This window comes from Myotis myotis, unplaced genomic scaffold (genome assembly GCF_014108235.1).
Source record: "Myotis myotis isolate mMyoMyo1 unplaced genomic scaffold, mMyoMyo1.p scaffold_m19_p_3, whole genome shotgun sequence".
Lineage (NCBI taxonomy): Eukaryota > Metazoa > Chordata > Mammalia > Chiroptera > Vespertilionidae > Myotis > Myotis myotis.
The window spans coordinates 120,694,201-120,717,298 of NW_023416335.1; the positions used below are offsets into that span (position 1 = coordinate 120,694,201).

The 23,098-nt window shown below is 38.8% G+C and overlaps 1 protein-coding gene across 7 annotated transcripts in view; it reads left to right on the plus strand.

The window, feature by feature from the left end:
* The first annotated feature begins 1,157 nt into the window (after positions 1 to 1,157).
* The window catches only part of KDM5A (lysine demethylase 5A), a 103,311-nt gene continuing 81,370 nt past the window's right edge, over positions 1,158 to 23,098 (plus strand). For 3 of the 7 annotated variants that reach the window (XM_036301547.1, XM_036301549.1, XM_036301550.1), the window contains exons 1-5: positions 1,159 to 1,741; positions 4,587 to 4,664; positions 5,763 to 5,885; positions 17,112 to 17,282; positions 19,723 to 19,857. In XM_036301547.1, the coding sequence (XP_036157440.1) occupies positions 1,577 to 1,741; positions 4,587 to 4,664; positions 5,763 to 5,885; positions 17,112 to 17,282; positions 19,723 to 19,857 (672 nt within the window). In that variant the 5' untranslated portion in view covers positions 1,159 to 1,576. Of the gene's footprint in view, positions 1,742 to 4,586; positions 4,665 to 5,762; positions 5,886 to 17,111; positions 17,283 to 18,505; positions 18,551 to 19,722; positions 19,858 to 23,098 lie in introns of those variants that run through there. The other 4 variants (XM_036301551.1, XM_036301554.1, XM_036301548.1 and 1 more) reach the window with 4 other exon arrangements.

Below are 23,098 nucleotides of genomic sequence, written 5' to 3' on the forward strand. Positions count from 1 at the left end.
TCAGGCCTCTAGTAATTATATATGGATAGTAAAGAAGCAGGAGTGCCTGGCACGTGTAGCTCAGTGGTTGCCAGTCACCCTTGGATTCCCAGTCAGGGCACATCCAGGGCTTGTGGGCTCCACCCCCAGTAGGGCGTGTGCAGGAGGCAACCCATTAATAATTCTCTCTCACCATCGATATTTCTATCACTCCCTCCTCTCCCTTCCTCTCTGAAGTCAATAAAAAAAGTATATATTTTTAAAAAGAAGCAGGTGTTAAGGATTATTTTCCTATTTCTGGTTCAGGCAACTGAGTAAATGGTTGAAGTCATTTATGGAAACTGGAAACACTAAAAAAACATTGGAGAACTAACTATGAGTTTAAGGTACTTTAAGTTTACCACGTGGAGTTGTCCAGTAAGTAGGTAGATAAAACTCGGGAGAGAAGCTCAGGCTGGAAATACAGATTTGAGAGTCATCAGCCATAGTTGGCAATTTTGGTTCCGGGGGAAGCTCAGAGCCAACAGGGTGGAGAACAGCCCTGGGAAGCTAACTAAGTCTTCCTTCAACAAATGTTTGATTCTAAGAAATACACTCTCATGGTTTCCTTAGATATTGCCGCATTATTCTCCACAATTTGGAGGAAGTGGAGATGGATACAGGCAGAGAGATTTTTGACAAGCAGGGTCAGAACAGTTGTCATAGCTTTTGCAGCAAACTGAGAAAGGATTACGGAGCGTGTGGTGCTAGAGGAAAGTGGCCGCTGTTGAGATAGATGACTGGGGGCTGGCAACAGTTGGAAAAGCAAGGTCAAAGCGGTTGCTTCTACGTGAACAAAAAAGCAATTCTGCCAGCCGTTTGGATTTGGGGCAGGGGTTCCACCCAAACTTGTCACGGAAATGGGGCGATATAAAGTGGCCGAGATTATTATAAGAGACACTAAGAGCCAGAGGGCTAAAAACAAGAGAATCTGAAAAGATCAGTTACGTGGGAAAAGACAAGTGAATCAGCAGCGAGGCGGGGTGGTTGAGGTTGGGTCGGGCTGGTTTTCCCGTCCATTTATACACAAAGGGAAACTGCCTTACCGCCCCCTCCCACACACCGGAAGCAGAACCTTTGCACTCCGACGCATTACACATTCCTCCGCGCCGGAAGAGCTCGTCTCACCTCATTTCCGTGTGCTTCCCCCACCCCCCAGGAGAGATCATGGAACCTCCCAGGTGTGCCGGTTGAAGTCGTAGGACAGCGCGGAGCTTTCACGGACGAGGAGACCAGGAACAACACTGAACTGCCGGGAAAGGGAGGAAGAAGGAAGGTCGTAGGACGAGGCGTCGTGCTGCTGCGGAGGGATTCTGTTCTTGGCGTGGCGGAGGGATTTGACAGCACGTTCACTTCCGGAAAAGTCCCAGCTCTGTGAGGCGAAGCCCCGAAGGAAACAATAACAAACGAAGGAGGAAGCGATTCTGCGGTTCCTGTGTTGAGCCGTTCTGGTCCCAGAAGATGCGCTTCGGCCCCCGTCAGGGGACGTGAGAGAGTTCGGTGGGCTTCAGCCAGCCTTCGCCCACCTGCTGCCCCGCGGGGCCCCCTGGGCTTGGCCATGGCGGGCGCGGGGCCGGGGGGCTACGCGGCCGAGTTCGTGCCGCCGCCGGAGTGCCCGGTCTTTGAGCCGAGCTGGGAAGAGTTCACCGACCCGCTCAGCTTTATCGGCCGCATCCGGCCTCTGGCGGAGAAAACCGGCATCTGCAAAATTCGACCGCCCAAGGTACCTGCGTCTGAGGAGAGGGGTGAAGAGGAGAGTGGGGGAGTCGATGCATTTGGTTCAGATTTACTCTTCCGGTCCTTCTGTCTTTCCACATTCGCCCTCCTTTATTTCTCAACAACTAGAAGCTCAGTTTCTGGATGTTTTTTTTTGCCTTGGTTTCTTTTGCGGTCTGATGTACGCTTGTCTGAACACGGGAGTGGAGTCCCTGGGGCCTTTCCGCTTCGAACTTGGGAACTGATACGTTTCTTCCTGGATTGTGGGCAAGGGTAACAAAAGGCTTTAGGTTTTTTCGTTGGCCGATGAGGTGTTTGAAGTCTTAATGGCATGGTGTGTCCTACACTCCTGTACAGTCCTTACAGAACGAGAGTAAAAACTCCTCCGTCGGCTGTTTCTTTACCCAAGCCTTCTTAATGCTTAATTTATTAAATATTTGCAGGCCTTGTCTCACGGCTAAGGTTTCTTAAGCAGTAATCTGAGCTCTCGTTGTCCCCCTAGGACGGCATCACTAAACAAGAACCCCAGCCTAATTACTGCTGCAATGAAAAAGTCTCCCCCGGGGAACAGAATTTATTTTTTAAATATAGAGGTTTAGGAAGAGTTCTCAATGATAGACGTGGAAGAAAACGAAATCTTCTGATGCTGGGAACGGTGGATTAAAGATTTACGAATCGCAATTACTGCAAATAACCAGCTTTGCTGATAGGTTAATTACATCAATCTTTAAGGTAGAGAAAGCAGTTACTCCTACCCGTTTGAGGCAGTTAATGCCCCGAGACGCTGAGTGATTTGTTCAAGGTCAGTAGAGTCTTTACCCATTAGACCAGTGTTTTTCAAATGATGTTCCTGGTGCACCGGCACCAAGGTCAGCCTGATGCGTGTTAAAATGTAGGTCCCTCGGCCTCATTCCCAGGCCAGAATCAGTGTCTGTGTGTGGAAGACCTAATAGAATATGCTTTTCTAGCAAGTACTCGCAAATGATTCTTAATGCACATTAAAGTTTGGGAGCCACTGCCTTAGTGCTTCTTAAAGGAAAGCCTTGCTTTATGTTTTGACTAATAATAACTAAAATGTTAAGTACTGTTACCCGTGTTGCATTTTAAAAAGCATCTACTAGCACTACAGACTACCATGGTGATGTGCACCCCAGTGAATAAAAAGAGATAAGGTGGGAGGGAGGAGAGAGGAGCTAATACAGCACCTACAAACTATTTCATTTAATATTCTTCGAAGTTCTAGTCTAGGAGGTAACTAAAGTCTCATTTTACAGATGAGGCAGGTCTGGGTAAGTTAAACAACTTAGCAAATGTATGATTTTGGGCAAGTAGCAAAGTAGATTTTGAACATAGACCCATTTGTTTGCTTCTAATATCCAGACATGCTACTCCCATTGTGCTAAATGAATTTAAGATTATAGACTATCAATTGCAAGTAACGCATTAACAGATAGTTGCTATGGTGAGTGATGATATAGGCATTGCCATCCTCCAAAAGCTTCATTTAACATTTTTCTACCAAAATTACCTAATATTGACAAAACCTAAGGCACTGCAGTTTTTCCTAAACCATATTTTTTACTGTTGCCTTCATGAATTAGAAATTCTGTTCAAGGTTCCTTTTGGTAAAACAAAACACAAGTTTTTTTATTACTTAAAACAAGGTTGAAATAATAGACCTTCTCTTTGTATGTCACCTTAATGAAAATTTAATTTCGATTAACTTAATTTCAATACTGGTGGATTTCTTTAGTTTCCAAGGTAAGGTAAATGTTTTTGATTACTCAGGTTTTCAGATAGATTTACTAATATTTAGGCCAAATCAGAGTATATTTTCTAGAACCCTACTTGCATTGTGCTATCTCATTTAGTTATACTGCATCTCCAGTCTGGAAATTGTCCTTGTTCTATGGGTTTGCTTACTTTTAAAAAAATTATTTGAATGCCCATTTATATAACATAGACTGTAAAGTGCTGTGTCACATTATACATTAATGAAAAGCATATCCAGCCCCAACGGGTTTGGCTCAGTGGATAGAGTTACGGCCTGTGGACTGAAGGGTCCCAGGTTCGATTCCGGTCAAGGGCATATCCCCAGTAGGGGGTGTGCAGGAGGCAGCTGATCGATGTTTCTCTCTCATAGACGTTTCTAACTCTCTATTCTCTCTCCCCTCCTCTCTGTAAAAAATCAATAAAGATATTTAAAAAGACATCCAATTATATAAGTACTTAAAAATTATTTTTAAATCTTTAATTGTACTCTTTGTTTCTTTCAAATTCTGCTTTCTTTTTTATTTGTAAACTTGAATGTTTATTAGACATGTATTGAGATACATGAGCTTACTGCATTGTACTTGACTAATTGGGGAAAGCATAATTGTGGGATGTAGATAGTGGTACTTGTGAGATATGAGGATTTATAGATAAAATTTTAATACTAAGAATATTAGAGATAAGTAATTGGAAATAAGTAATATTTTATTTCACCTGACTGTTGGGGCCCAGTGGTTGAGCATTAACCTGTGAACCAGGATGTCCTGGGTGGATCTTGGTCTGGGCACATGCCTAGGTTTGCGGGCTCAGTCCCCAGTGTGGGGTGTGGAGGAGGCAGCTGATCAATGATTCTCTCTCATTATTGATGTTTCTATCTCTTTCTCCCTCTCCCTTCCTCTCTGAAATCAATAAAAATATTTAAAAATATGACTCTTTCTGTCTGTATAATAAAGAAGACTTATTAGTTGTTTGTTCTCTTGTCATGATTTGTGATAACTCAGCCCTTAAATTAAGGGGAGGAATAATGCATTCCTTGCTTATATACCAATATATTTTAAAATAAAAATCTTTCTATTTAGGATTGGCAACCTCCATTTGCATGTGAAGTAAAAAGCTTTCGTTTCACACCCAGAGTCCAGCGCCTGAATGAACTTGAAGTGAGTATTATATAGCCATTGCTGCCTCCTGATTCATTTTTTTATGTTAGGGCTCTTGGTGGAGAACTTTGAGAAGTTCATGTACCAGTGCTCAGAGTTAATGTTAATTGGGATTGAATGGAAGGATGTTTCTGATTAAAAAAAAAAAAATGTTTCAGGTAGTTAATAACTGTTTTTCCACTTAACTGGGATTATGGGAAATTATCTCTAGCCATATTTTTTGTACTTGAAATATCCAGTTTAGTTAATTTCAGAAACCTGGAATTCTTAAGTTGTACTTTCTTCAGCACTTGTTTTAATAAAAATTTTTCTTGCTGTTAGAAGATCGGAAAATAGTTTTATAAATTCTATCAAAAAACGTAGTTTTTAGAAGTTCCACCCCCTTCCTTTGGCTAACAGTACTTTTCCAGGGGAATAAAGTTTTAATTAATTTTTAAATTAAAATCTTAAATTAATTAAAGTTAATTTGATTTGTTAAGATCTCCCTTTAAATATTACTAATCTCTATTTAGATATTGTTGTTCTTGTCTGCCAGATTTTTAGGAGATCCTTTAGTGTGATAGAAAACTGTTTTAGAGCACAAAAGAGAGATCTTAGCTAAGGCTTAATATGTCATGTGAGGCTTTTTTCCCCCTTGATGCTTCTAAAACATTTTCTGAGATTTTAATATATATCTTTCTCCTGTACGCTCTTGTAATTAGATACTTGATGAAGGATTTTAATATCAGTGAGGTAGAGAATTGGTGTTCCTTAAGCATGTTATCTACAGATGAAATGGCAGAATGCTTAATGAAACAGAATAATTTGACCTAATTTTCTGGTTAGCTTAAATTTAAGCAATCTTCATCCAGAAAATTGCTTTGGTTAATAATATGAAAATCGTTCATGTATATTAGAGTAACTTTTTTGCCTTAATGAATAAAGTTTATTAGAAATATTTTGCTTCTTTATTATTAGCTTATTTTACAAGGTTGGACTAAGCAATAATGAAAAATCTGAATTTCTTTTGAGAAATGAATACCTTCGTTTAGTGCAACACATTTATTTTCAACCATAATGTGGTTCTTATTTCTGATTTCTGTATTTTAATAATCTTAGGCAATGACGAGAGTGAGACTGGACTTTTTGGATCAACTAGCAAAATTTTGGGAACTTCAAGGATCTACTTTGAAGATCCCTGTGGTAGAGAGAAAAATCCTGGATCTGTATGCTTTGAGCAAGGTGAGGCTTTTACTGGGTTTAGAAAATGGGAAATTTCTAAATTTATTAAATTACTTATTAAATTTCTGAATTTATTAAATTAGGAATTTTAAATACACTTGATAGAAAAGGAAACATCACTTCCTATGTAGGATTTGTTTAACAGTGAAGTGCAAACATGAATAGAAATGAGAGAGCCCTCACCGGTTTGGCTCAGTGGATAGAGCGTCGGCCTGCGGACTCAAGGGTCCCAGGTTCGATTCCGGTCGAGGGCATGTACCTTGGTTGCGGGCACATTCCCAGTAGCAGGTGTGCAAGAGGCAGCTGATCGATGTTTCTCTCTCATCGATGTTTCTAACTCTCTATCCCTCTCCTTCCTCTCTGTAAAAAAATCAATAAAATATATTAAAAAAAAAAAAGAAAAAAAGAAATGAGAGATCTCAAAGTTATCTTTAAAATCTATTTCATAGTTTCTTATGAGATTCATACTTAATGACACTCAGATTAGTAGGCTCTCTTGTACACAATAATGGAAAAGAAATGACACCAACCTACTAATAATTATCTTGTGTTGAGTGTATAATGTATTGTGTTGAGCTTGTCATTTTTTCTACTTCTTAATGTAAATTTGGTATATTAAAGAGATTGATGTTATTCAGCATTCTTATGTGTGGTACATATCAGTTGTATTAATACCTCTAAATAGTGATAATAGTTCACTGAGGCCAGCATTATCCAGTGGAATGAATAATAGCTCACAAACGTAAGGTTAAAGTGCTCAGACTAATTTTTGCTTAAACTTAGGTTAACTTTGTTTAACCTTGTAAACTTAGATTAACTTCACATTCTCTAATGTAAAGAAAACTAACTGACCTGCAACAGGATTTATAGTAATTATCTTGAAGACATATTTTGTAATACAATAATAAAAATTTATGATTGTTCTAATTTGTGAGTGAAGACAGCTTGATTATCTGAGGAATTTTGCAAATCAACTTATTTATTTTTTATTTTTTTAAAAATATATTTTATTGATTTTTTACAGAGAGGAAGGGAGAGAGATAGTCAGAAACATCGATGAGAGAGAAACATCGATCAGCTGCCTCCTGCACATCTACTACCGGGGATATGCCCGCAACCCAGGTACATGCCCTTGACCGGAATCGAACCTGGGACCTTTCAGTCCGCAGGCCGACGCTCTATCCACTGAGCCAAACTGGTTTCGGCAACTTATTTATTTTTCAAACAATTTTAAAAAATCTTTACCTGAGGATATGCTTATTGATTTTAGAGAGAGGGAAAGGAGGAGAGAGAGACAGAGACATTGATATTCATTTGAGAGAGAAACAGTGATTATTTGGTTGCTTTCCTGTGTACGCCCAGATCAAACCCGACACGTAGGTATTTGCTCTTACTGGGGAATTGTGTCCTCAGTCTTTTGGTGTACAGGACAATGCTCCAACCAATTGAGCCACACTGACTAGGGTTCAACTTATTTCTGTGGTCTTTTATATCCTTCTAGTGCCCCACTGCACAGATTCATGCACATTGGAAGGAAATTAATAAGAAGGTGACCGGTGGGGCAGGACTAGGCGAGATGGGCTGGATGCCCTGGAGCCAACCTCCCTTGGTTCCTCCCTGGCCAGCTGCACCTGGGGTAGCACCATGGCTCAAAGGGTGTCTGCGGAGTGAGCAGGGTCCCTCCAGCAGGAGGGGTCTATCAGCCTGGCCTGCAGGAATTGGGCCAAAACTGGCTCTCTGATATCTCCTGAGGGGTCCTGGATTGCAAGAGGGCAGTTGTTGGGTTATGCACCCTGGAATCTGGCTTCCTCCCCTCTGGTTCCGGGGTGCATCACCCAAGAACCTCCACTGCCCGGTCACCGCAGCTCGCAGCTCTTGTGTTGAGTGTCTGCCCGCTGGTGGTCAGTGCACATCATAGCTACTGATCAGAGCATCTGTTCTTTAGCAGTCTTTGCACATCATAGTTACCAGTTGGACGGTCGCTTAGCCCTTTATATATATAGGTGATTGATGTACTATTTTGAAATAAAATTTTTTCTCTCATTTAAGTTACGGAGTTAATTTTGAAAGATTTCACTTTCAAGAAAAAAGTGAAAATAATGATATTTAAATTATTATTATTTTCAAAATATGTTTTATTGATTTTAGAAAGGAAGGGAGGGGGGAGAGAGAGATAGAAACATCAGTGATGAGAGAGAATCATTTATCAGCTGCCTCCTACATGCCCCCTACTGGGGATCGAGCCTACAACCCAGGCATGTGCCCTTGACTGGAATCAAACCCATGATCCTTCAGTCTACAGGCTGACGCTCTGTCAAATGAGCCAAACCTGTTAGGGCTAACTTATTCTTTACAATACATTTGAAAATTAATATCAGGTCAAAATTCTCTAAAAATTTTGTTTTTTGCCAAAAATTCTGGGAAGTATAATCTTATGCTAAAATGTAGTTCTAGGTTTGTTTTGTCAGTCATGTAATGATGTCAACAACTAAGCACTGTGCTGAGAATTATCTAGTGCAGGTGTATGAAAACCTATGATACCAGTTGGTAAATACAGTGAATTTGAGGGATGGGTTTGTATCTTGTAGGGAACCATTCAGATAAAAATAATTTGTTTTAAGAACTTTCTTTTTTAACAGTTAAAAGGTAAATATTAAGTTTAAGTTAGATGGTAAATTAGGTTGCATTCTTGGTTTTATACAGTTATAGGATTTCAAAATTAGGAAGGGGCTTTGGAGCTAAACTAATCTGAATACCTAGTTGTTCACAATTCTGTGTAACATTTATCATCTGGATTGTTTAACTGTGTTTTGAAAAAATCCAATTCCTTTTTGTTCAAAGGGAGAATATAGCTAATAAAGTATATCTTGTTTAAGTACTTACAGAATGTATTGAAAATATGTTGATTAAAGGTTAAGTTTGATTGTCCTAGGATTTATTGGAGTCTTGTCTTTACGTCCCCAGGGACATCTCTTTCCCCTAATCTTTGAGAATGCTTATAAAACTGACATAAAGATAAAAGGCAGACAGGTTTTGATTTATAGATATTTTGTTTATAATACTTTTGTTCCCTAAATGTCATAGATTGCTGCCTCTCACATGAGTATTTTTTCTTTACATTGAGGTGTAACTTGGAGCACAGTGCACAAATCTTAAATGTCAGTGGGTTCAATCTTTATCTACACTCATGGAACCACCACGCACATCAAGATATAGAACATGTAGAGCATTCTAGTGGGCTCCTTTATCTCCTTCCCAGTCAGAACTCTCCCCCAAAGTAACCACTATTCTGATCTCTATTATTGGGTGGTTATTTCATTAGCATGACATTTTACTTTGTAGCAAGAGGCTCAGGCTGAAAACTACAAAAAACATTGAGAGTTCTGATATATATATTTTTTCCTTTTTTAAATCCTCATCTGAGGACATGCTTACTGATTTTAGAAAGAGGGATGGAGGGAAAGAGAGAGGGAGAAACATTGATGTGAGAGAGAAACATTGATCTATGCCCTTCTCATATGTACCCCAACTGGGGGATCAAACCCACATCCTAGGTATGTGCTCTGACTGGGAATCGAACCCACAACCTTCCCATGTACAGCACAATGCTGCAATCAACTGAGCCACACTGGCCAGGCCTGGAGTTCTGATATTTTTAGGATGTTAGGTATGCCCTTTAAAAAATATTTTATTTTTTGGCTGACAGTTGATGAATACCTTTTGAGCTTGTGTTTACACATGATTTTGAAACACTTTGATTTTGACAACTTTTTAATGGGAAGCAAATTTTCAGTCTTCTGAATCATTAAATTGTCAGTGTGATGGTTCCCTGTTTTGGTTAAATCACTTTGTCTTTCTTCCTTATTTTTGACTAGAGGCCTGGTGCACAAAATTTGTGCAGAGGGGGGAGTTCTCCTCAGCCAGGCCTGCACCCTCTCCAATCCAGGACCCCTCGGGGGATGTCCGACTGCCGGTTTAGGCCCGATCCTGGGGGCAGTCAGACATCCCTCTCACAACCCTGGACTGCTGGCTCCTAACCGCTCACCTGCCTGCCTGCCTGGTTGCCCCTAACTGCCTTTGCGTGCCAGCCTGATCGCCCCTAACTGCCCCCCCCGCCAGCCAGGTCACCCCCAACTACCCCTTCCCTGCCGGCCTGGTTGCTCCTAACTGCCTCCACCCCTGCCGGCCTGGTCACCCCTTACTGCCCCCCCCTGCCAGCCTGGTCGCCCCTAACTGCCCCACCCCCCCTGCTGGCCTGGTTGCCCCCAACTGCCCCCCTGCTGGCCTGGTCTCCCCTCACAGCTCCCCCCCCCCAGCTCCCCCGCCGCCTGGTTGCCCCACGCAGCCTGCTGTTCAGTCGTTTGGTCGTCCCTCACTAACCCCTCTGCTGGCCTGGTTGCCCCACACAGCCTGCTTGTTCAGTCGTTTGGTCATCCCTCACTAACCCCCCTGCCGGCCTGGTTGTAGGCAGCCATCTTGTGAGGGTGTGAGGGTTAATTTGCGTATCACCGCTTTATTATATAGGATAATAAAAAGTGTTATTTGGAATGTCTGTATTTTATTGGAGTTTTACATTAACAATTTCTGTTTGTAATCAGTGCATCAAGGAACATTTATTCTAGCCCTTAAACGTTTTTTTTAAAATTTATTTTGCAAACTAGCATTCTGCCTTCTCCATTTTCATTCCCATTTCCACTCCTCAGAGCTAATCACTTTCAATTCTTTTAGCTGTTTCCTATTTTAATCTTTATATTTTAAAATAAAATGTTCATTATGCTACTTATTCATGCTTTAGTTTTAAATATTACATACTGATTTTCTACTATTAGAAGTGGGGAATGGGTGTAAGAAATCTAAATCCTCACAAATTCCAGGTCCTCTGTTCCCTTCTAGTGTAGTTAGATCAATTTTTTTTCTTTTTTTTAAAAAATAAATCTTTATTGTTCAGATTATTACAGTTGTTCCCCTTTTTCCCCCCATAGCTTCCCTCCACCCAGTTCCCACCCCACCCTCTGCCCTTATCCCCCCTCTGTCCTCATCCATAGGTGTACGCTTTTTGTCGCCAGGTCAAAGGTCATACACATGGAAATGTAGCTATTTCCATCCGCAACGTGTCCCTGTGTTCGGAAAGGTCTCTCACGACTTGTTCACGCTCTACTCAGAAAGGGTACGGAGCGTAACGGCTTTTTAAAATAATGTATCCTCTTACGTTTAAAATGAGGATTTCGCTACCAAAAGTGAGGAGAAAGCAACACTACAGCTGCTCTCGCCCCTCTCGCCCTTCGGGTGATAGTTGTGCGTGGGGCTGTGAGCTGTTGACGAAGCTGTCTGGGTGGCTCGCACGGTTCCGCCAGCTTCCCAGGGTTCCGCCAGCTTCCCAGGGTTCCGCCAGCTTCCCAGGGTCCGTCGCAGCGTCGCAGGGCCGTCGCACCTCATGCAGTCTCACAGAGGCCGTCACAGCCTCGCAGGGGCCGTAGATGAATTTTTTATTAATCAAAAATTATTACTGTGACTATAAATACAAATATTACTTGTATTCCAGCCTTATAACGTGCTATGATTGTTTCCTTATACCAATTTCTATTTTCTTTGGAGTTAATCTCCCTTTTTCCATTTTGTACATTTTGTTTATAACTATCAAAAACATATTTTCAGATTTTTCAGAAGTGTAAATCTCTCAGTATGCTTTTACCCATCAGATAATCTGTCAGTTTCATTTTCTTGGAGCCATTTCTCTGGAGTTTTCTTTCCTGCTCCAGTGCAGACTGGTTGTTTCTTAAGGTCAGCTGTCAGCCTGGATCTTCATTTCACTATTATTCTGGAGATTCCCTTTGCCTCTCCATGTTTCAAGTCTGTTTTACTTGGTTTACTCCTATTTTGGTGAAACATTTCTTTTCTAGTTTAGTGAGCAAGAAGGTAAATTTTTGGCTTATCTAAAAATGTTCTAAAACTTTATTGGTGGTTTGGTGGGGTTAGAAGTCTAAATTGTAAATCATTTTACTTCAGTATTTTGAAAATATTACTCCATAATCTTCTCTGGCTTCTAGTGTTGCTGTTGGGAAGGGACTATATTAATTCTTGTTCCTTTCTATATGATTTTCTTTGTCTTGAAGACATTAGGACCTTATCTTTATTCCCGGTGGTTTGAGATTTCACAGTGATACTCATTGCTATGTGTTTATTTTTATTCAATATTTTTATTGCACTTGATAAACTCTGTAATCTGAACTCATGTCTTTGATTTGTTATTACTTCTCTTGTATTAGTTTTAAAAAAATATATTTTTATTGATTTCAGAGAGGAAGGAAGAGGGAGAGAGAGAGATGGAAACATGAATCATTGACCAGTTGCCTCCTTCATGTGTCCTGACCGGGAATTGAACCATGACCTCCTGCTTCATAGGTCAATGCTCAACCACGGGACCACACTGCCTGGGCTTGGACAATTTCTTCCATTTGAACTTTTTTATTAGTTGGATGTTGGACTAGTAGCTTCATGTTAAAATGTTAGACTGATTAGACGATTAGATTGATCCTATAGTTTACTTATTTCTTTCTTAGGGTAGAGTCCCTTATTTTTGAATTCTCCTGAGAGTAAATCTCTAGTCTTCTGCTGGTTGGAGAGGGATAGCTGCCTGGCTGTGCTTAGTTTTGGTGGCCTAAGTGCTTTTTTTAATACTGGTTTTCAGCCAATCCTGTTCTTTGTTCATTGCCATCTCTAATTTTAAAGGTACTGATGCTCCTATTTCATAAGCCTTTTCAAGTTATATGTGGCAAAAGCTTCTCCTTGGCTTTCTTTTGCAGATGCTTGGTTTTTGTTTTCGTTTTTTGTTTTTTTTTGCTTGCTGGGTTATAACATGTACAACCTGCTTTCTCTTGGCCTGTCTGTCCTCTTAGGATTATGCCTTTGTGTTCGTTTGCTGTCTTTTTAGTGGAGTTTTGATAGGGAGCTTTTAAGTGTAATACTACTATTATTTCTGTTATAATTGTCTCTTGTTAGCCAGACTTCGTTTGTCATTGGACTGAAGTTTTGGCGTTGATTGACAGTACTCTTCAGTCAAGTTTGATTAAAGCCTTGTTGTGTTTAATTTAAGTATATGCCATCTATGTTTTTATAGGGCATGGTTCTTAAGTGATATTTTTCTTGTGACCATTGTGATATATTGCATTGCAAATGTTTGAAATAAATGGTTTACATTTTGAAGTTACACATGGTAATCCTTGAGTCTGTCAGCTGAATAAAAAGAAGTGTAAGGCTTTGTGTTTTTACTATGTGTTTTTACTAGGTGTACTGTGGTTAATAATGGTGGATTTTGTGATCAAAGAAAACACGATAATTTCAAGAGAAATATCAAAAGTGCTTTATTCAAAGTAATGTCCATTGCTAGGTATAAATTTCCCCCATCTTTCAGGTAATTTAATTTGTGGATACCATCCCAATAGAACTTTTCCTGTTTTGAGGCAAACCATTCAGAGATCCAATTTTCCACTTCTTCCTATGTTTTTAAGTGCTACTCAGAAAGTGCGTGTGCCATCTATCGGAACAAGTGGTAATCTGAAGGAGCAAGGTCTGGTGAATACGGTGGGTGGGTTAATACTTCACAGGCAAGATCTTTTAACGCGTCTTTAATTGGTTTTGAAGTGTGTGATGGTGCATCATCATGAAGCAAAATTACTTTGCCATGTCTTCTGACACATTCTAGTCGTTTCACGATCAAAGCGTGGTTCAAACTGATTACTTGTTATCAGTAGCGTATTAATGGTTTCACCTGGTTTTAGAAGCCCATAGTACACCACACCTTTCCTGATCCCACCAAACGCAGAGCATTGTCTTTTTTTCTGAAGCGACTTGGCCTTGCAGTCAATGTTGATGGTTGACCTGGATTAACCCATGATTTTGCGCATTTGGAATTCTCAAAATAAATCCACTTTTCATCGCCAGTCACAATTCGATGCAAAAAAGACTTCCTCTCGTGCCGTTGAAGCAACATTTTACTGATGACTTTTTGGTTTTCCATTTGTCTTTCGTTCAGTTGATGTGGCACCCATTTTCCTTCCTTTAAAATCTTTCCTGTTGCTTGTAAATGATCGGAAATGGTTTGCTGAGCACCGCTTAATCTTTCTGCAAGTTGTTTTTGAGTTCAACACGCATCTTCATCCAATAATGCTTGTAATTGTTGGTCTTCAAACTTTTTCAATTGACCTGGATGTTCTTTGCCTTTCACATTGAAATCATCACGTTTAAAGCGTTTAAACCAGTGTTCACAAGTATCTTGAGATGGAGCACGTTCACCATAAGCTTCCCGAAGTATACGATAACTTTTTCTTCAAAATAAAGTAATGAATTAAAACTTCCCGCAAATGCTCTTTTTTTGGCACAAAATTCAACATTTGTAAGCGTAAAAATATCTATGATGTTAACACCTTCAGCAAATTTGACATACGAAGTTTTGAAGCTTGCTGTCAATACAACAAAACAGCGTACATATCAAATCGCATATATATAGCCCTAATTGGTTTGGCTCAGTGGATAGAGCATCAGTCTGCGAACTGAAAGGTCCCAGGTTTGATTCTGGTCAAGGGCATGTACCTTGGTTGTGGGCACATCCCCGGTAAGAGGTATGCAGGAGGCAGCTGATCGATGTTTCTTTCTCATCGATGTTTCTAACTCTATCCCTCTCCTTTCCTCTCTGTAAAAAAATCAATAAAATATATTTTAAAAATAGCATATATATCAACATATGTGTAACTCCATCTATCAAAAAAATACGCATTATTAACTGGTACACCTAGTATAGTATTAGGGCTGGTTAGGTTGTTAGAGTATTATATGCATGAAGCCAAACTCATGGCTTTTATTTCTGTGTGAGATAGCTTTGTCTTATTCCTTGGCCAGACCCTGATTCTGCTGACTGTCGTTTTCACAGCTAGCTATGTGCCAGTAATCAGACTGGTTGGGAAAGCATGACTGGATCTGTGCATCATTACTAATGGAAATTTAGCTTGAAGTACTTTGAATGCAAAGCAGATTATTATGCAATGGTGATCATTGTATTGGATAGTAAAGATTATTGAGAGGGCTTCTATTTCTTCTCCCACTTCCTTTACTAGTCCTCTCCACTTGCTTCAGCCAAACTGGCTTCCTTATTGTTCCTCAAACACTTGGCATGCTTCTTAACTTAGGGTCCTTGGTCTTGCTACTCCCTCCGTATATTGCTAGGGTAACTGCTTTATTTCCTTCACATCTTTGCTCAGATTTCAACTTTGTCATGAGGCTTTTTGTGACTAATTAATACTTCAATTTACCCTCATTATGCTCCTTGCGAGACCTTTTAAATGCTTTTTAAAATTTCTTCTACAGGATTTATCACTTCAAAATTTACATATTATGTTTATTGTGTGTCTTCATCCACTAGAATATAAGTTCCGTAAAGGCAAATATTTTTGTTTTACTCATAGACATATCTCAAGCACCTAGAATAGTAGCTGACAGTTAGAAGCACTGGAAAGATTTGAAAGAAAGGCATTTTAATATTCATCCATTTGCTTCCAGACAACCCTTTATCTAAGCCACCCTCATTGTCTTCTACACTATAAAATCTGAAAATAAATTTTTTCTCTTTATAATTTTTCTGGTTAGCTCTTAAAAGAAAAGTTTCTTTGAGGGTATGATAAAAGAAGCTGAAGAATTAGAAATGTGTTCAACTCTGCATATGAACTTATGTGTGTTTCTACCAAGCTTTCAGATATTTCACGAGTGGAAAATTTTGCTTTGGCTATAGGTTTATCTTTGTCTTCAATTGTATCCTAGATCACAAGAGTTGAAAACATTTTCTTCACTTATTTATAACATATGCACCCCTCTCCATTTTTTTAAGCACCTTAAAAAAAAATTGATTTTAATCAGAGAGAGGAGGTGGGGGAGAAACATCGATATGATGTTTCACCCATTCACGCACCCATTAGTAAGTTCATTGTATGTGTATATCACATTTTTTAATCCATTAATCTTTTGATGGTTGTTTCCACCTTTTGGGTATTGTGAATAATGCTGCTGTGAACATTTGTATGCAAGTATCTGTCTGAATCCTAGCTTTCAATTCTTTTGGGTATATACCTAGAGAAGGAATTCCTGGATCATGTGGTAATTCTTTGTTTAATTTTTCTCCTAACTCTTGATACAGTAAAATATAGTAGTGTATATTCAAAAAGGAAAATTACTTTGAGTTCAAATAACTATGTCACAGTCCTTTTTATTACGTTGTCAGTGAAACTGGAAACTGCCTATATGCAGGGGTGGGAAACCTTTTTCTGCCAAGGGCCATTTGGATATTTATAACATCATTCGCTGGCTATACAAAATTATCAACTTAAAAATTAGCCTGCTATATTTGGTCAAACATTTAGTTAGCTCACCCCTAATGCCTTGGCAGGGCCAGACCAAATGATTTCTCAGACCTTGTATGGCCTGGTGGCCGGACATTCCCCACCCCTGTTTTATAGAGTGTGAAAGATGTACAATATCAGCTTCTGGAAGATAGGGGGCCTTGATCCATGATATTATCTACAATGCCAGGTTTGATGTGAGCATTCAGCCAAATCGGCCAATTTATCTCATTACTTCCTACGTTATTACATTCTATGTTACATTTCAGTAAATCTAATATTATAATCCGATCTTTCCATGTTATTCCTTTATAATCTTCCATGTAAAACTTTTCTCCTTTTGAAAAATTATAGTCTCTTTTTCAAAATAGCCTCTGAATCCATTGTTTGCTTGACATTTTTATTAAAATTTAAAATTTTTTGGTACATTTTCTAATTTCAGGAATTATGTTTCTTTTGTACTATATATAATATTTATTCTCATGTCTACTTTTGGTCTGTATTATTTTATATTTTGAGGTCCTTGAGGATATGGAGTACATCTATGTGCTTAGTTTTCTCAAGGTATATAATGTACAAAGTGTAAATTCATTAAATGTTTTTGAATGCCTGGTTCATTTAAGGTAGGTACAATAACAATTAAATAATAAAGTTTAAAACTTCCAAAAATCATCATCTCATTCCATACTTTAAAATGTTGACAAGTTTTAGTTTTGCCAGATATTTATTGAAAGGAAATTTGAACTCTAGGCCCAGAATAATTTTTGTATTTAGCAAGTATGATGTAGAGTCAGAGTACATGAATCTATCTTTTCCTAAATAATTTTTCTTTTCTTTTCAGATTGTTGCCAGCAAAGGAGGTTTTGAAATGGTCACCAAAGAAAAGAAATGGTCTAAAGTGGGTAGCCGCTTGGGATATCTCCCAGGAAAAGGAACTGGGTCTCTTTTAAAGTCACACTATGAAAGAATTCTCTACCCATATGAGCTTTTCCAGTCTGGTGTCAGCCTTATGGTGAGATGCATCATTTTTTTTTTTTTTTTGGAGTGGATAAATCCAGTCTGCTATGTATAAACTTTAGACTGTGTTCACCATAAGATAGCAGTTGACTGTGCATAGAAAGTTGAAAAAGATTTCTCCATGTACCAGAATTTTGGGGAGCAAGGTGTAGTTTAAAAATCAGCTATTTTTGGTGGTTTACAAAATAAAAGCTAATGGGAATGAAGGCTGTTTTTCTTATTTAAAATAAAGTCCTGTATGCTTTTTGAAAAATTCCTTTTTTAAAAAATATATATATTTTTATTGATTTCAGAGAGGAGGGAGAGGGAGAGAGAGAAATATTGAAATATCAATGATGAGGGAGACTCATGACTACCTCTTGTACGCCCCTTACTGGGGATCGAGCCCACAACCCAGGCATGTGCCCTGACCAGGAATCGAATCCAGGACCCATATTCCTCAGGCCGATGCTCTGTCCACTGAGCCAAACTGGCTAGGACAAATTCCTCCTCTTTGTTTTATGTATTTTTTTAACAGCTTTATTGAGGTATAATTTACATACCATAGAATTCACTCATTGGAGGTACTCTGATAGTAAGCTTTAATGAATTATACAGCACAATCTAGTTTTAGAACACTTCCATCAGCCTAAAAAGTTTCTTTGTGTTCATTTATAGTTGGTTTCCACTTCTACCTCCAAACCTAGACAATTCCTGACCTATTTTTTGACTTATAGTTTTGCCTTTTCTAGAAATTTCACATAGATGGCATCATACAATATGATTTTGTGTCTGGCTTCTTTCGCTTAGACCAGCGGTTCTCAACCTGTGGGTTGCAACCCCTTTGCGGGTCGAACGACCCTTTCACAGCAGTCACCTAAGATCATCGGAAAACACATATATAATTACATATTGTTTTTGTGATTAATCACTATGCTTTAATTATGTTCAATTTGTAACAATGAAATTGGGGGTTACCACAACATGAGGAACTGTATTAAAGGATAGCGGCATTAGGAAGGTTGAGAACCACTGACTTAGACTAATGTTTTTAAGGTTCATCCATGCTTTAGCATGTATTAGTACTTCATTCCTTTCTATGGTTGAATGATATATGGCTATACCACATTTGTTTATCCATGTACTAGTTGATGGACAGTTGGGTTCTTTCCAGTTTAAGGTTATTATGAATAATGCTGTGAAATCAAGTACAAGTCTTTGTGTGGACATATATTTTCATTTCTCTTGGGTGGATACCTAGGAATGGAATTGCTGGGTTATATGGTAAGTTTATGTTTAACTTTTTAAGAAACTGCCAAACAGTTTTCCAAAGTGGCTGAACCATTTTACATTTGCATCAGTAATGTAGAGGCTTCCAGTTTCTCCATGTCTTTGCCAGCAGTTGGTATTGTCAGTTTTTTTGCTTATAGCCATTTTAGTCGGTGTGTAGTGGTATCTCATTGTGATTTTAATTTTCATTTCTCTAATGACTATTGGTGTTCTGCATCTGTATATCTTCCTTTATGAAGTGTCTGTTGAGATATTTTTTATTGGGTTGTTTCTCATCTTATACTTATTCTGAGTTCTAGATACAAGTTCTTTATCAGAAAATGATTTTACAAATATTTTCTTGTTGTCTGTAGTTTATCTTTTCATTTTATAATGGTGTCTATTTGAAGAGTAATTTATCAACTTTTTTCTCTCCCCATTTGTGGATGGTATTTCTGTTATAACTAAGAAATCTTTTCTTGACCCAAGACCACAAAGATTTTCTTCTTTATTTTCATCTAGACTTTTTAGTTTTAGCCTTTTGTTGAAGTCTTTGATCCATTTTGAATTCTTTTTGTGTACAGTATAAGGTAAAGGCATATTCCTTTTTTTTTGATGGGCACAGGGTATATGAATATCGAATTGTACTAGCACTATTTGTTTAAAAGACTACCCTTTACTCGTTGATTTCCTTTGGCACCTTTGTTGAAAATCAATTGACTTTAAATATGTGGATTTATTTCTGGTCTCCGTTTTGTTTTTTGATCTATATATTTACCCTAACACCAATACTATTTTGTCTTAGTACTAAAGCTTTTTAGTACATTCTTTTTACATTTTCTTTTCTTTTTTTTATTGAATTTACTAGGATGACATTGGTTAATAAAATTTATAGTTAATTTTGATACCCAGTAGTGTAAGTCCTCAAACTTTGTTCTTCTTTTTTCCATAATTTCTAAACACTTTGCATTTCCAGATAAATTTTAGGATCAGCTTCTCATTTTCTACAAAAGCCTGCTAGACTTTTGATAGGGATTTTCTTAAATCTATAGATCAATTTGGTGGGAGAATTGTCAACTGGTTTCATGGAGTATTAGGGATTTATTGGAAATTTACTATTTTTCTTGAGTCTCAAATCTGATCTCTTATCAGTGAATCTGCTCTCTTTCTGTGCTCTGATTCTTTAGGGTGTACAAATGCCTAATTTAGATCTTAAGGAAAAAGTGGAGCCTGAGGTTCTTGGCACTGAAGTCCAAACTTCCCCAGAGCCGGGCACAAGAATGAATATTCTGCCAAAGAGAACAAGACGTGTCAAGTCTCAGGTATCCATTTCCATGGGCCATTTTTAACAGGAATTTTAAATGCATAACTGTGCATCTGGTTATGGGAGGTCATTCAAATACTGTTATTCATTAAAATTTAAATAGACCCATCTTTAAATTACTTTTGAGATGAATGGGGAAGAAATTATAAAATTCAGTGTGATTTGATTTAGAAAGCTTTTTGGTAATTTTTGAGTAAAAGCTTTTTGGTAATTTTTGAATAGTTTTTGACAGGAATGGCAAATCAGAGGGTGGTTCTGGATATTGTAGGGTCAGTTTTCCAGACATGCTGATGAAATAGTTAGCAGAAATGAGAGAAGTAGGAAAGAGTGGTTTTGTATTTCACTTGTCATTCCTTTAAAAACCAGAGTATAAGTTTCTTAGTGTCTTGAGCATTCCAATGTAACTTCTATACTGTTCTTGTAACCTAAAATAATTTCAAAGCCTAATGGATGCATCAGAGAAGTGTCCTAATTTCTTTTGGTCTGCTCTTCCTTACTATTCCCATTTCTCTGTGGTCCCAAAAGTTGTATATTTTTTAGAATTCTTATCCGAGGATATGTTTTTATTGATTTTTAGAGAGATAGCAAGGGAGAAACATCGATGTGAGAGAAACATTGGTTGCCTCCTGTATGTGCTCCAACCGGGGCTCAAACCCGCAATCTAGGTATATGCCCCGACTGGGAATCGAGCCACCTGGCCAGAGCCCCAGAGTTGTCTTTTTTAAGGTTTTTGTTAAAGACAAGTCAGTAAGCTGGGACAGTGAGGTGCCCTTAGAACTCTGAGATGTGGTCCATTTAAATTAAACATAAGACTAGATCAAAATACAGCTTAATTGGATCTAATCGTTGACTTGAACATATCTAAAAAATAATGTGTTGAAAGAATAGGAATGGTTTACACTGGAAGTGGGAATCAGAGAAGGAAGATAGTTCATGACAAGATACTGTATCAAGAGACACTATCTAGGTGGTAAGGAGTATTGTCACTGTAGAGGTAGGCTAGTGATAACTTTATCCTGCCTTTTTAGAGCTCAGGGGATATCTCTCATACCATGTCTCCTTCCATTGTTCTGAGTTTATGCGTATTAAATAACCTCCTGATGTAATCAATTAGTATCTTGGGCATTTTTTAAAAAATATATATTTTATTGATTCTTCACAGAGAGGAAGGGAGAGGGACAGAGAGCTAGAAACATTGATGAGAGAGAAACATCGATCAGCTGCCCCCCGCACCTCCCCCAACCGGGGATGTACCCGCAACCAAGGCACATGCCCCTAACCGGAATCGAACCCGGGACCCTTCAGTCCGAAGGCCGATGCCCTATCCACTGAGCCAAACTGGCCAGGGCTCTTGGGTATTTTGATAGTAGAAAGATAGGTGTCTTGGATGGGAATATGAATTTAATGGAAATTTGTTGGAAGGTGATAGTCCCATTATAGATTAGTAAACTCTGGTTTAGTAATTAAGTGATTTTTTTTTTTTGCTATGATTGATATCAGAAGTTCTGATCACTTTGGGGTCATGATTTATTTTAAGATCTGAAACACTTGAAGAATAGTCTTGTTGACATGATGACTCAACTCTGAAAAGTTGCCCCGGGTGGCCCTGCCCATCTAATCAATTGTCAGCTTGTGATGAAATCCCTTTTGATGTTTCTTCTAAAACCATGAAAAAGTTCTGCTTACTTTTAAAGTGCATTTCTGGATATAAGAATAGGGACTGCATAGAATGCTTTTACCCATTGTAATAATTGTCATAGAGTCACATTGGTTGATATCAGGTAGAAACTAGAACCATTTCAGTGTTTGCAATTAAGAATTTCTTAAACTTATTTATTATTACTACTAGAGGCCCGGTGCATGAATTCGTGCACGGGTGGGGTCCAGCCAGCCCACCCCTGATTGGCGTGGTGGTAGTGGGGGGCTATTGGGGGTGGGGCAAGCTGGGGGGAGAGGCAAGCTGGGGGGAGGGGCCTCAGGCAGTTGGTGGACCGGCCCCACCCCCTGGTCGAACTACCTGTCGAACTCCCAGTTGAGGGGACAATTTGCATATTAGCCTTTTATTATGTAGGATATTGTCAGTCTGCCTCATTTCTAGTTTTCTTTCTCAGTAAGAAAGAAAAACGCTTTCTGGTAGAACTCTTAACTCCTTGCCCCATACATAAAACTGTTGGTATTTATTTTTAATCTTTGCCTGTCTGGATGGGCAAAGTGTACCTTTCCCTCTAAGGGTATTCTGCTTCCATCCTTTTTAGCTTCTTTAGTGATTTCATTATATCAGTAGTGAATTCTTTCTCTTCTGCCTCGTCTGCTATATATGTGTTCAAGTCTCTATCATCTTAAAAACAAAAACAGTCTTTCTAGATAGTGCCTTACTTATTGACTCTTCAGGGACAAATTTCTTGAAAAAATAGTGTATATTGTTTCACTTTTCTCAATATCTGTTTAATTTTTATATGTTGTAATCGATTGACTTTGAGCCAAATAAGTTTGCTGAAACTGCACTGTCCAAGTTACCACTGAGTTAGTAATTGTCAAATGCGGAGGCCCATTTTCATTTCTTATTCTACTTCATCTCTGGTCATGTATACATTTAATATGGTAGTTGATTCCTCTTCTTGAAATTTGATTAATTTTATTTTTCTTTGACTTTTGTGACACCTCTTTTGGTTTTCCTGTTCACACTGACCACTTTTCAGTTATCTTTGTAATATCTTCTCTGCCCCCCGCCTCCTTTTTTTGGGGGGGAGTGTTAATCCTCACTTGAGGTTACTTTTTCCATTGCTTTTCAGAGGGTGGAAGGGAGGGAGCGAGAGAGGAGAAGGAGAAGAGAGAGAGAGAGAGAGAGAGAGAGAGAGAGAGAGAGAGGGGGAGAGAAACAACATCAATGTGAGAGAGACACATCGACTGGTTGCCTCCCGGAGTGGGGAGTGAACCTGCAACATAGGTATGTGCCCTTGATGGGGAATCGAACCCATGATCCTTTGGTGCAGGGGCTGATGCTCTAACTACTTAGCACACTGGCTAGGGCTTCTCTCTTTGCTCTTTACATGCTATTTTTAGTCCTTTCCTAGCTTTATTCTCCCATGTGATCTCATCTGCCCTATGATTTCAATTAATACCTATACACTGAGGGATTCTAAATATTTCTTGAGGGTGTGTCTGCACATGTGTGTATGTGTGTGTGTGTGTGCATGCACGTGTGTACGTGTGTACACGTGCGTCTTCGTGACCATAGT